Raw genomic sequence first — 13,744 nt, forward strand, 5'->3', positions numbered from 1 at the left:
AGTAGAACTCAGTGAATGTTCACAGAATGCATAGCACTGTGTTACAGCCAGAAAGAATGAGTCTTATCCAAACAAAATGAGGAGGAAAGATGCCTACCGTGTGAGGATAATGATTACTTGTTTTTAATGGGATAAATAAGTGCTAAAGGAAGAACATTATAACCCCCTTTACTGTCTGGTCAGACCCTGCTCATCACACGTACCAATTTAACTATGTATCATGAAATACTTTACCATAGGGACCCTACATTTGTTCTAATGTCAACCACCTTTCACCTCCCTCAAATATTTATTTGTCCTTTTTAAAAGTATAAATGCAAAAGATTGCTAATGTAAAAATGAAAATTCATGACAGAGAATTGAGATAAATTGTGTTAGCAGTGGGAGGAGAATTGTAAAAACTAAGCATTAGACAATTAAGTTTGAAATCCTCTGCCATACAGATTATAGTTTAGAACCTGTACTAATTGTTTATTAATCCAATAGTTTGGGACAATAATATTGTGATCAAATTAGCATATAATTAATTACTTTGTTAGCAATACATCGTTAGAACTAAAGGCAAAGAACCATTCAATAATGGTCTTCATTTGAGATTGGATATAGGTAGGCACATCTTTAAAACCTACTTATCAAGCATATATTGAGAACACACTGTGTTTAAGGAACAATGCCAGATGTTAGGTAAATATCAAGATTTACAGAATTAATTCCTTGTGATTATGATGAATTATTTTAAGGAAGCAGTATAGACCAATTTAAAACTCCCTACATTATATTCATATCTTTCTGAAATAAATATGTATGAAATAGTGCAAGCCTTCATTTTTTTTAAGAATTGTGGAATTACGGTCCTGACTGTTTTTAGTTAGTGTCCATTTCTTCAATGAAAAGAATAAATTTTTGGAGGTCTTTACACTTCCGTTATTTTTATTCTTATGGCTGGCATTAAAAAACAATTGTTGCTTTGGAGGGTGCTGGGGATTTAGTGAAGTGCCTCCTCCATGCTAGGCAAGCACTGCAGCACTCACTGAGCTATGCTGGCAGCTAATAGAGTCAATACTTAAGACCAACTTTTCATCTATTTCTTTAGGTCTTTCATAGGTCTTTGCTGCCTGTTTGGACATATGGCAGACTGTCAGTGCAGAGAGCGGTAGGACTCTATTCTATGCCTTAAGAGAGAAAAAAAATAAAGTTGAATTTAGACAATCCAAAGTAATAAATAAATAAAAGAAGTAAAGTGTGGAACTTTGAGTTGATTTAACAAACTAGATCTGAGAAAAGTTCTAGTCTGTAGACCATTGTTTCCTACCTCTCCCTTCCTCTCTCCCACTTCTTTACTCTCTTTTCAAGCCTCCCCCTCACCTCTTACTTCTCTCTAAATTTCCTCCTCTCTCCTCTCCTGTCATAGTCCCAGCCTAGCTCATGGTAGCTCATGGTAGCTCATGAACTCAATCTTCTTACCTCAGCCTCCAGCTGAGAGCCCAGCCATAATGCCAGCTTCCCAAACCGAGTTCTGAGCTACAACTGAAGTGTTTTGTTTTGCTTCTGCACAATTAAGTTGCAATGCTTAAATTTTTTTTCAAAATTTTGTTTTAGATTTTTGTGAAAAAAATGATTTTGGAATGTATAGGTTTAAGAAAATTAAAAAGAGTGCCAACTTGACTAAGGAAGTGGAAGAGCATAGGCATTTAAATAGTCTGTGTTTGGGACAATCAGAACTCAATTTTCAGACTTATTTACCATAATTCTTAATTACTGAGTTCTTATACTGTTTTACAATTCATAAAACTACCCTTTGTTTCATTAGTATGTAATAGTAAATCTAATTACAACACATGAAAAGATGTGTCCATCACATTATTACACAAAGATGATTGAAGTTAGCATTGAAAGTAGTCAGAAACCCAGGATTCTATCCAGTAGTTACTGAATAGAAATCTGCATGCTCTCTTTCTGCTGTGAGATGTAGCACAATGAGGTTGAGATCTTAAAATGCAGATAGAAGATTACCAGAGAGCTATGATCAGAAAACTTACTATTCCATCAGCTCTATTAGCAGATAGAATAGAGTAATCATCCGTTCCTTCCTTTCTTATCCTGTGTCACTCTCCAGAGAATCGTAAAATGGACATGTCAAAGGTATATCAGAGTTCCAACCACCAGAATCATGCATTGTTTATGTGAAATATTGCGTACTGTGATTCTACTCTCCTGAGTGAACAAAGCAAAATTTTGAGTCTACAGGCCCTTATTTTAGCAGAACATTAAGTAGAACATTCAAGACAACAAAATAAAGTTTAGGATGTTTTGTATTTATGTAGAAGACCTCTTATAAAAAAGAAATAATAAATAATATGAATTTTGAAAGTATGTTCATAAATTATTTGTCCTAACTTAACTAAATCATAACTATTTCTTAACTTTACAGGCAACAAAATCTCCAAAACTGCTTGCAATATAAAGTATGTATCATAAAGTTAACTGATAAGACAGTATATTAATTACCATATGCCATTCTAGAAAAAAATGTAAATCAGATATCAATAATCATCTACTGATATTTGTTGTTCACATCCTATGCCTTTTATTGTAATGGAAGTTTACTTTTAGATAATTTCAATAGTTTCCTTGTAGTCTAAAGTTGTTATCAAAAAAATACTCTTGATACTTTAGGAAGGCCTCTTGGGTGTACCAATGGAGTAAACATTCAGGGACCTAGCTTTGATGAGCAGCATGAGATAATGGAATCTCATCCCTCGTGAGATATTATTAATCAGTATTGCTTTGCAGATATTGATGTCTAACTCTGTAGAAAATGAGTTGAGATACCTGAATCTGTCTCCAGCAACTCTTGTGGGAAGTACCTGCTACCAAAGATCACAGGCAAAAGTACTTGCTCACCTGTGAGCTGAGACTTGAAGCAGGAAAAGAAAAGATGGCATAGTTTAAAAACATTTAACTCTGTCTAATCCTTGAGAAATATAACAGCAGTGGGCCTTCTTTCATTGAATCTTGCTCAGTTAATAAGGCATGAAGCACACACAAAGCTTCAATTTAAGGAATGTTTCTCTGTTTAATATCATAATTGAAAAAATTGAAAAACTAAGATTCCTTTAACTTCATTTTGTTACATTCAAAACTTTAGGAGTTACCCTCTTTTTTATATTACAATTGGAAATGCTTTATCCTTCACCTAGTTTATGAACAGCAGTATGGTTCCGTTGTTCATTATATCTTGTATAAAAAATATTTTGGATATTTCAATATGTACATTCAGTATTGTTCATTTAGAATAATTATCTCCTACTTTAAAATTTATGACTTATTATTAGAATTTTCAATTAAAGATATATTTATATAAATAAGACTTTTATACTTATATGATTTCAATCTGTGCTTATCAAAGCACTAGCCATCATCTATCATAGTAGTGAAAAACTATTTTTAAAAATTGGGTAAATTTTAACAGCCTGGTGGATTTTCATTAGGTGCTCCCTAAGAGCTTCAAAATGGATCAGCAGAGAGGGTGTTACACAGATCTTAGATTTTCTTGTAATGTTGACTTAAAACATGAGCAATTTCTGTTTACCATAGGTATATTTTGAATGGAAACAACCTGTCAGCCTTTCTGTCATGTCTTATATTTTCATTCATCTGTTTTATGCTTTCATAGATAGTTTGTTCTGATAAGTCATGTTAGCTACAAAGCCAATCTAAAATACACTAATTTTTGTATTCCATGAAAACAGACTGTGTGCATACTGTTATAGCATGGAATAGTCATGAAGATGATTTATTTTTCATCACCATATAGAAGCTAGATAAATACTTCTGAAGACTCCAAAATACGTTTATTATATCTGTTTAGAGAAATAATTTTAAATAATTTAATCAGTTTTCAAAATATATAGCAGGTTTATGAATACCACACTGGGTTTTTTCAAAACTTTTCATGAGATATGACTAAATAACAATTTGATAACTGCAATTTTAAACTTACTGACCCAAATTATGAATGTTGGGAAATAATTTATATAGTTTCTTAAGGCATATAAACAAAATGAAATATAATGCTCAAAATATTTTTTCTCTAGTATGAAATAAACCAGCTAAAAACAGTCTGAAATTCTGAATAGATTCCTTCTTTCATTTTTTTTTATAAATCATGCTGGTATTCTACTTATGTATAATTATTATATAATTGTTTAGTATAAAAAATTGAATGCTACTCCTATATCTCCCAAATATGGAAGAAATATTTGTATGACTTAATTTTTATCTGATTATCACTTTCTAGGTAACTTCTGAAGAACTAAATAGCATAATTCAAAATATAATGACGTGGGTTGTAGCTACAGTAACCAGTATATTATATCCAGCCATCACAAAATATGAAGAAAGAGTGCAGAGTCATACTTACCCAGTGTCTGATGACTCAGACCTTTCTTCGGATAGTTCAAGTTTCTGTAGTACATGCAGTGAGGGCTTCACATACAGAAGCTACATACCTAAAGCATTTCAAGCAGATCCATGTGTATTTGCCAGTGACAGGTCAGTGAAGAAACCACCCACACCTTTGAAACCTCCTTCTGCACATGTGGCAAGAACAGTTACTGGCACAACATATCAAATGAGAGAACAATCTATATCTTCACAAGTCAATTACAACAAAACCAATTTGGAATATCCATTTCCTAAGATAGGAAGTAGTAAATCTGATAGTCACCTTTTAACGACATTAGAAACAAACACCAAAAAATCTAAAGATGTTACCACAGAAACAGATACTTTAGAGATTTCATTGCTATGTGACAAAAAAGCAAAGGCCATGGATCAGATGAAAAATTTAAAGAATGTTTTTGTAAACTTTAAATGTCACTTGAAAGGAGAAACACAAATTATTTTAGAAAGTATTTTTCAAGAAATAATGTCTGACTTAACCCAGGCCATTCCTTCTCTTTCTTCTGTGACTGCTGAAGTTTTTGTTGACCAGTGTGATACAGAGAGAGAAGACTTGCTCTCAAATATTGACATATGCTCAGTAGCTTCAGAGATTGTGGAAAATATGCTGGAGAAACTGGAGTCCTCCGTTGAGAAAAAATGTATGCAAATGTTTTCACAAGAAGATTTGACAGTTGATATTAAAACAAGTTTCTCAGGTAGTACTGAATATTTCTCATCCTTAGATACAAAACCTTCAGAAGATACACTGACTTCTACCTTGGAGCCAATGTGTGATATTGCAGATGAGATGGTACATGCCATTTTAGACAAGTTGATGACTCTTGCATCTTATAAGAAAAGTGAGCTTCCTCTTGAAGACACAACTAAACATTTCCACCAACAAATTAAGACAGAGCCAATTTTTGATAAATTTCTTCAAAAAACTGACCAAAAGAAATCTAGTCCTGAATCTGATGCTGCTAATCTAATTGTGAAAGAGGAAATGCAAAACTTAATATCAAATATTTTTTCACAGTCCTCTCTAGTTGGTTATGTAGAAGAAGCAATAAGCACTATACTAGGCTATGTACAAACTGAACTTAATAATGAGAGACTAATTGCATCTGAAGAAACAGTAGTACTTCTTCAGCTACTGGATGATATCTTAACTCAACTTCATCAGGGGCCAGCAAAAGCAGGTGTTAAAAAACAGAGACAACCTCGAGTAAGAAATCTTCCTGATGCTGAAGAGAAGTATAGACTCACTAGCACTAGCTCATTTAATGGTCTTAGAACTAAAAGACCATTTCCTCCTGTTAATGTCCCAGGCATGGTTCTCTATTCTGAAGATGATGATGAGGAAATAGATAACCTTGTGAGAAGTGTGCTTGATTCATCCTTCAGTGATGAAAAAATAAAACCGCAAGTGCAGATTCCTAATTATTGGCCTACAAGGAGAGACACTTGTTTGGAATCCAAAAGGAGTAATAACCTACCAACAAAACCTACTCCTCAAAGCAAAGTTGGATCTCATGACAGCGGATTAAAGTTGAAGTTATCTCTTAGTAGTGAAGACATTATGAAAACAACACATTGCTTGACTAATGATGCTTCAGTTTTCAGCCAAGATCAAAAGCATCAAATACAAAAGGCTTCAGAAAACATAGTTCAACACATTTTAACAGAGATGCTCAAGGATATGTCTTCTGTTTCATCTCATCACCCAGGAAGCAAAATTGGTGAAGAAACCTCTGCTTCCATCTCAGAAAAATCTCAAGGATTATCAGATCAAGAATGGATGGAAGAGATGTTTTCTGTGAAAGAAATGTGTGCATTTGCACACGAAATAACTGATTCTGTGATAAATATACTTCACAAGGCCTCGAAGTGCATTCCTAATACCATTAAAAATGCCATTTCATCAGGTCATCAAACTTCTCTAGATCATTCTGATACTCCCCAAACAACCACAGAATTACCAAGTAAAATGCCATTCAAAGTATGGTTTGACAGTGAAAAGAAAATGAAATATTTATCTTCACTTAACATAGAGCTTGAAAAAACTTCCATGTTAAGATCTCGAGAATGTGAACCTAAGAGTGTAAATGACATTACTGATAACATCATTAATACAATTTTTAAAAGTCTGAAGTTATTTGTTTGTCCAAAATTAAAGCCAGGCAAAAAATTTTCACTCATAGGGAAATCATTGCATTCTCATCTTAGTACTTACACAATGAAAATAGTCAACATTGTTTTAGATGCTATACAGAATGAACTAGAATTCACCAAGATAAACCCAGATCCTAGGGAGACAGATCATACCAAGTGTCGTTCAAGCAAAGGGTTGTTTGCTGATTCCAACAAAGCAGTAGACTCCCATGTCACCAGTTTCAATGACATTATGGCAAGTCCATTACTGGCATATATTTATGAAATGATATCAAGTACAAATGAAGATCAAACAAATACTTCAACCTCTACAGATAAGGCAGTTTCTACAGTGTTATGCGGGTCTGAAAATGCTAACAAACAAAACATTTTGTCAAGTAAACAGGATAAAAATTCTTTTCGACAATATTTGGCTACACCTTGTATTCACCACAGTGTCCCTAATGGAAGGAATTTGAAACAGAGTTCCAAGTTGAAGGTGTTAGATCGAATTGGAGAAACACTGTATGAAATGTTAAGCAAACTCACGGGTTTCCACCCTGATTCTCAGCCATCTTGTAGTCAGCAAAACACAGAGAAGTTACATAAGGATCCTCCAACACTATCTAATGTTCAACTCATTTCCAAAGCAATTCTGGAATATGTCCTTGCAAAACTATGTGATATTGACATAGATACCAGCATTGTAGATTCTGGATTGAAAACTCTCTCAGAGTCACTTGCCATTGACAACCTATCATTTGCTTCAACTATGGAGGAAATGGCCAAATGCACCGACATCATCTCTAATATAATTTCTGAAATGATGATGGATAATAAAGAGAGTACCAAAAATAAAGCAAAAAGTGATCTCTCAGTGTCTCCCAAAACAGAGAACTCAAAAGAAATGTGCCCAAATAAACTGAAAACTATTGCTTCAGATATTCTTAACATGGTTTTTGCTAAACTGGAACTATTTGCCAGTGGAAATGTAGAAAATGTTGGTGCTCTTAATGATGAAAGTGAAACAGAGAATAAAATGGATTGGGACTGTGAAAGCAAAAATTCTCCCACAGATTCACATGATAAATCATTGCTGTCTACTTTATACACTCATGCAAAGAAGGCATCAAGTGCTATTTTGAAAGCCATTCAAACAGAATTAAATATTAACCCATCAGATTGTAAGAAAAATACAAAAAACTCACGACAAGAGACACAATTTCTTACAAATATAGTTGATTTAATTTTAGATATAGTATCTTCAGATATGTTTGCTGAACCTGAATCTGAGCACAGAGACATTGAAAATTATCGATATCAACCAATTTATGGAAATTTTCTTCCTGGAGGAGCTGAATCAGGGTCATTTCTAGATGATGATACACAAAATAAAGAATTCATTGGAGATAGAACATCACCCACAGAAGAAACTAGAACCTTTTCTACTGACCAGTGGGTTCTAGAAAGAACCTTGAACAAAATTGAAGTAAAACTCAAAGAACCACACAAATCTCCAATTGTTCCCATTATAAGAACTATTTTGAATGAAATTTTTCAAAGTGCTTTAATCAATCAACTAAATGTTTCTCTCTCACACTCTCATTTTAGTAGTATGCCTTATAATGTCCCTGTGTCAACTACTCATGTGTCTGCTCAATTTATGGATCCTTTGATGGGCCCTTTAGTGTCTGACACAGATGTAACTAAGGTGGTGAATGATGTTGTTAGGACTGTATTTCACAAACTGTATTCAGCTGCCACGACAGAAAAACATAAAAGTGAAAACAGATGTGAAACAATCATCTTTTCAACCAATGTATCTTTTCATGAGCATACCTATCCAGGAAACCAACCTGTAAGTGTCTTAAATGGAAATCCATGTGACATTCATTCGAGCTGGAATGTTGACAAACAAACAAAAATAAATGTAGTTGAAGATATTATGCAGGCAATATTAGAAAATTTAGAAACTTTTGCAGCTTCCAAAGTAGAATCTCTCTTTCAACCCCAAGTCGACTTCAGAGTTCCAGTGACTTTGCCAGTACAGCAGGAAGGGGCAACATTAAGCAAAGCATTGTCAGGCAAAGACTCATATTCTGATAAGCAATTTCCCAGTTGTTCAGTGGATTATAGCAACCCAGGAAAGATGGATTCGTGGTGCCAACTGTCTTTGTCCAAATTAAATATTTATGCAAAAGAAGTGGCTAGGAAAATTTTACAAGGCATTAAGCATGAGTTAGATAAAGAACAAGAGAGTCTGCCCCTGGCAAATAACATTGTGGTTTCCAAGAATATTGCAAGTCAGGTTGTTAGCACAGTGCTCGATATTGTGTCAAGCAAAAGCAAGTGTGACAAAAACAGTTGTGACAAAGACAATTATTCAGAACAGCAAGATGGTATTATTGAAAGGCTAGTCAATAAGACAGAATATCGAAAAATACTTGAGTTTCAAATTCAAGATACCATTGAAGGGATCTTGTGTGATATTTATGAAAATATTATGTATCAGAATAATCTCTCATTTGCCACACCCACTCTGCAATATAGTATACCTAGAAAACACTCAGAAGCAAATTTACAACCAGTTGTTATGGGTACAAATATTATCCCGAAAGTGTCAGTTCCTAAAACAGATGTCATTTTGGTGTCCAAAGATATAGTGGATATTGTGCTTCATAACCTTACTTCTTTGGTCATGCTTGCCATAAAGGCCAAAGATCCTGCTTCCTCAAGATTGGCCTTCTATGATATGTTTCCAAAACCTCAGTGCCAACAGCCTCTTTTTATAACACAAAGAACTGAGGAACAACCAGGGCATTTTTCACATTCAAAAAATATGAACTTAGCTTATGCTGATGTCTATCAGATGCCTGTGAAGAGAAATGAAGACACCAGGGAACCTGCACTTGACCCATGCGAGGAAAATGCCAACTTCATTACTAAAACTATTTTCAATCGGTTACAGTCTTTTGCCACAGAAAGAATAAATTCATTAATGACTCCCACCTTTCAGTCTAATAAAGAAAATGTATTTATTATCCCAGAATTTAAAAATAGTAAACAATATGACAGCACTTTTCATGAGTCAGGCCAAGTTGAATCTGATGTGAATGTCCTAAAATTATCAACAACCAAAGCAGATCCTAGCCAAGAGCTTGCAAAACCCGTTTTTGCCAGTTGCAGAGAAAATCTTGGAACCACAGTCCATTTATCACAAACTAGCCTTAAGGACTATGCTGATTTCATTGCCAGTGCTATTTTGAAGCTTATTAAAAATGATTTAGACTTAGAAATACAAAGTGTGCACACATGTTCAAACAACATTTTATTTCAAAAAAATACTGTGAGTGAAATTGTTAATAGTATCTTAAATATTTTGCACAATAAAGGATCAGAAAAGGATTTTTTTTTATCCTCCCCAGAGAATCCTAGCTGTTCACAGTTAACCATATCAAATGAAGTTTTGCTGGGATACAAAGAAAGGGAAAAACCTACCACATTATCACAGTTTACAAATGACCCTTTAGAAGAAAACCAAACAACACTGGAAAAGGAAAGCCAGAGAGTTGTTTTGGAAGAAATATTTTTTAAGAAAGGAGGATCAAAACCAAGAGAAAAAAATGAAATATTCAGTGCAGTAGAGGAGGTTTTGAAGAAAGTGAGTCAAAACATAATGGAAATCATAGGCCACTTGCTCCCATTTAATGAAATCCCCTACATTGTGTCTAAATCTAAGAGTAAAACATCAGCTATAGCACAGAAGAAATTCTTTCAGTCTTATATTAACAACACATCAAATGATATACTTGAAAATATTTTGGGAGAAATGCACTCTGTGGTTGTGACATCATTGTACAAAAAAACTAAAAGCAGGAGAGAGGTGGAAATGTATGACAACAATGATACCTCATCAGTAAAACCACCATGCTTTAGAGAAAATAAGCCAGCAAGAAAAAGAAGTAATCCCCCTAGACTTGGGGTATCACAAATGCATTCTAATGCTGACAGTTTAAATGCTCTTGTGTTAGAAAACACTTTTTTGCCTTATTCACCATTGCAAATTGGAAGATATTTAGTTCAAATAGTTCTTGATAAATTGTCAAATTTTGTTTCCCTTCATCTCGAAGAGAGATTTCCCCCTGAAGGTAGTTATGATGACATGTACCTTCTTAGACTACATAATTCTAAATTTAGCCCTAAGAACAGCCCTAGGCCAGGCTGTAAAACAAGTTTAAAAGCAAGGTCAAAAATTACCTCTCTCTCTAAATTTAAAACAAAACCACATCTAGGCATTAGTGGTACTAAGTCCAAAGGCAAGACCAAGTTAGGTACTGGAGAGAAGATTCCAAGGGAGAACCGATCCAAAACTGCCATTGGGCTGCCACAAACTCTACCAAAAGAGGATGCCAAAACCCTACTGAAAACAAAACTGCCAGCTTCAGAATTAAGAATTTATGCCAAGAACATAATAACTGATATTTTGGAAATAATTGTGAAAGAACTTGAAAGAGTGGCACAAAATAGAGCCATGTTAAATACAAAAGCTTTACCATCTGATCAAATTCTGGAAGCAAGTAAAATTGTTAATTCAGTGTTGCAAGAATTGTATGCTACAAACAACCACAATTTGGCTTCTCCAATTAATGTCTCAAATCTGGGTGATCTTCGCATATCAAAGCAGAATCTGGGTGCAGGTTCCCCTACTGAGCAGCAGGCATGTTTTTACTTAGAGAATGTTTCCTCACAGCTAGAACAGATTTTTCCTAAAGAAGGTATATTTAAAAAAATGTTTGACAAATGGCAAGCAGAAACAAGTGATACAGAAAATGAAAAGTCTAAACTTTTAACCGTAGCTGAAAGCATTTTGACTGAAATTTCAATTAAAGTGAAAGATTTGGAGTATTCGCTTTCACTTATAAATCTACCACCACTTGAAGATTGTGGAAACAGATTCTATGATCGCTCTAAAGGTGGATCTACCAGAGCTGAGGATACAAAAGCACAAATCAATATGTTTGGACGAGAAATTGTTGAAATGCTATTTGAAAAATTGCAGTTGTGCTTCTTGTCTCAGATGCCTATTCAAGACAGTAAGGGAATGCTGACAAGTCAGAAAGAATATGTTGCTGCTAAAAGTAAGCATGGTGTTCCAAGCAAGCACATCCTCAGTGGTGTGCAGACCTGTAACATGAAAACAAAAGATCAAGTGTCTACGAGCCCTAGCAACCAAATTGTGCAGGAGATCGTACAAAGAGTCTTAAACATGTTAGAGTCATTTGTGGACTTGAAGTTTAAGCATATCTCTAAATATGAGTTTTCTGAAATAGTGAAAATGCCCATAGACAATCTCTTTCAAGTGCAACAGAGACAATTAAGCAAAAAAATGTTGCCAAAGTTACAACCATTTAGAAAGTTTGGTGATGAACCCAAAGCAAGTACTAGTGCATCCAAGGAAAACATACAGAACACACTCCTACAGGTTCATTCATTCCATTCAGAATTACTTGCATATTCTGTCACTACTGTCAGTGACATGCTTAGCATAATCAAGAATAAGCTAGACAAAGAAATAAGCCAAATGGAACCATATCCAGTTAGCATATTGAAAGAGAATATTGCTGCAAGTGAGATCATTGGTACACTGATAGACCAATGTACTCATTTCAGTGAGTCTTTGATCGAAAAGCTTCCAAACAAAAATCATTTCAAAAGAACTGAGAATGTTTACATTGTTAACCAGGTTGAATTTTCATCTCATGTGAAAATGCCTACATCAAAGATGAGAAACATTAGTGTGAGAAGTAATACTTCACAGAGGAGTGTATCTGGCTTGACGTTTAATTCAGAGGATGATACAAAAGAAAAGTATGGGATCACATCCAATTCACCCTCACACATCAGTTCCCGAGTCGAAAACAGTATTATAAGCTCAGAGCCAATGGGAAGGCCCAATTCAAAAGCTGTGCCATCATGTTCTAGAAACAAAGCACAAGACCAGAGTCAAAGGAAACCAAACTTTGGACATTTTGAGGAAGCCACAAAAGGTAACAATTCTCTTCCTGAAGGCAGTATGTTACAGAAATTGTTTAAGAAAGCAAATGATTCCACAGAAGAATCACTAAGACAAGTCATGTCATTCATAGAAATGGGGAAAGGTGAAAATCCAAGGGTTTTTCATTATGAGACCACCAAACCAATTGAGCCAAATGAAATTAATACAAATGCTTCCCCACTCAAAATATGTTTAGCTGCAGATAATATTGTTAACACAGTACTGTCCTGCTATGGCTTTCCCCATCAGCCACACCCAGACGAAAGCCTGGAGACCATGAAACCATTTTTTATGTCAAGGCAAGATCCTTTGTCTGTGGTAAATGGAGGAGAAAAGAATGAGAAAAATTTGCTCAGAATGTGGTGTAAACGAATGACCTGTATAAATGAAGAAAAAAGTGAAGATCTTGAAGCCTTCGAAGAAGATTTTTCTTTATTACACAAATGGAAAAATAAAACCTCCAAAATGACAGCAGACACTTTGGAGGAAACTGACACAATTGCCTTTGTTGATCATGAACTGGGTCCAAATGAAATGCATTTGTTGGCAAGACATATTACTACTTCTGTGATCACACATTTGAAGAATGCCATAGCTGCAGGTAAGCAAGAGATAAGTTAGTTTTTAAGTTGAAATAATTTGTTTTTTCTGAAAATAGCTTTAGAAACGTGAATAACTATTTGATTATTTTTAAACTTCCATGATGCTTAAAAATGTTACTAAGTTAACTCTTTATGTATTCAGTAAAAAGATACAGGGTTTTTTCCCCTCTAGACCTATAGATCTGGAGCTATGGCAGGATGTTTCACCAAACCTGAAAAATCTCGTCTCTTAGTGTCCATAACTATACAGTCAAGGCAGACATCAACCTATGACTTGTAGATTTGAATATGGAAAACCTGTTTTCTCAACATATTGGCTAAGGCTAAGATTTCACAATTGTGAAATATTGAAGGAAAATCCTATTTCTTTTTTCATTAAGTTTTACCTTTTACTTTAGTAAGGAGCCTCACAGACAAAATACATTGCCAATATGTTAAATTTCCTCTAATCCAATCTAAAAATGCTTGTTTCTTTCTTACATTTTTCTTT

General features: G+C 34.5%; 1 protein-coding gene across 1 annotated transcript in view; it reads left to right on the forward strand.

Moving 5' to 3' along the window:
* Fsip2 (fibrous sheath interacting protein 2) overlaps positions 1-13,744 on the forward strand; it is a 71,280-nt gene that overhangs the window by 25,462 nt on the left and 32,074 nt on the right. The window contains exons 15-16 of the mRNA XM_052726005.1: positions 2,432-2,465; positions 4,301-13,253. Coding sequence (XP_052581965.1) covers positions 2,432-2,465; positions 4,301-13,253 — 8,987 coding nt within the window. The remainder of the gene's footprint in view (positions 1-2,431; positions 2,466-4,300; positions 13,254-13,744) is intronic.

The sequence above is a fragment of the Peromyscus californicus genome, unplaced genomic scaffold, assembly GCF_007827085.1.
Source record: "Peromyscus californicus insignis strain IS unplaced genomic scaffold, ASM782708v3 Scaffold_7__1_contigs__length_154581171, whole genome shotgun sequence".
Classification (NCBI taxonomy): Eukaryota; Metazoa; Chordata; class Mammalia; order Rodentia; family Cricetidae; genus Peromyscus; species Peromyscus californicus.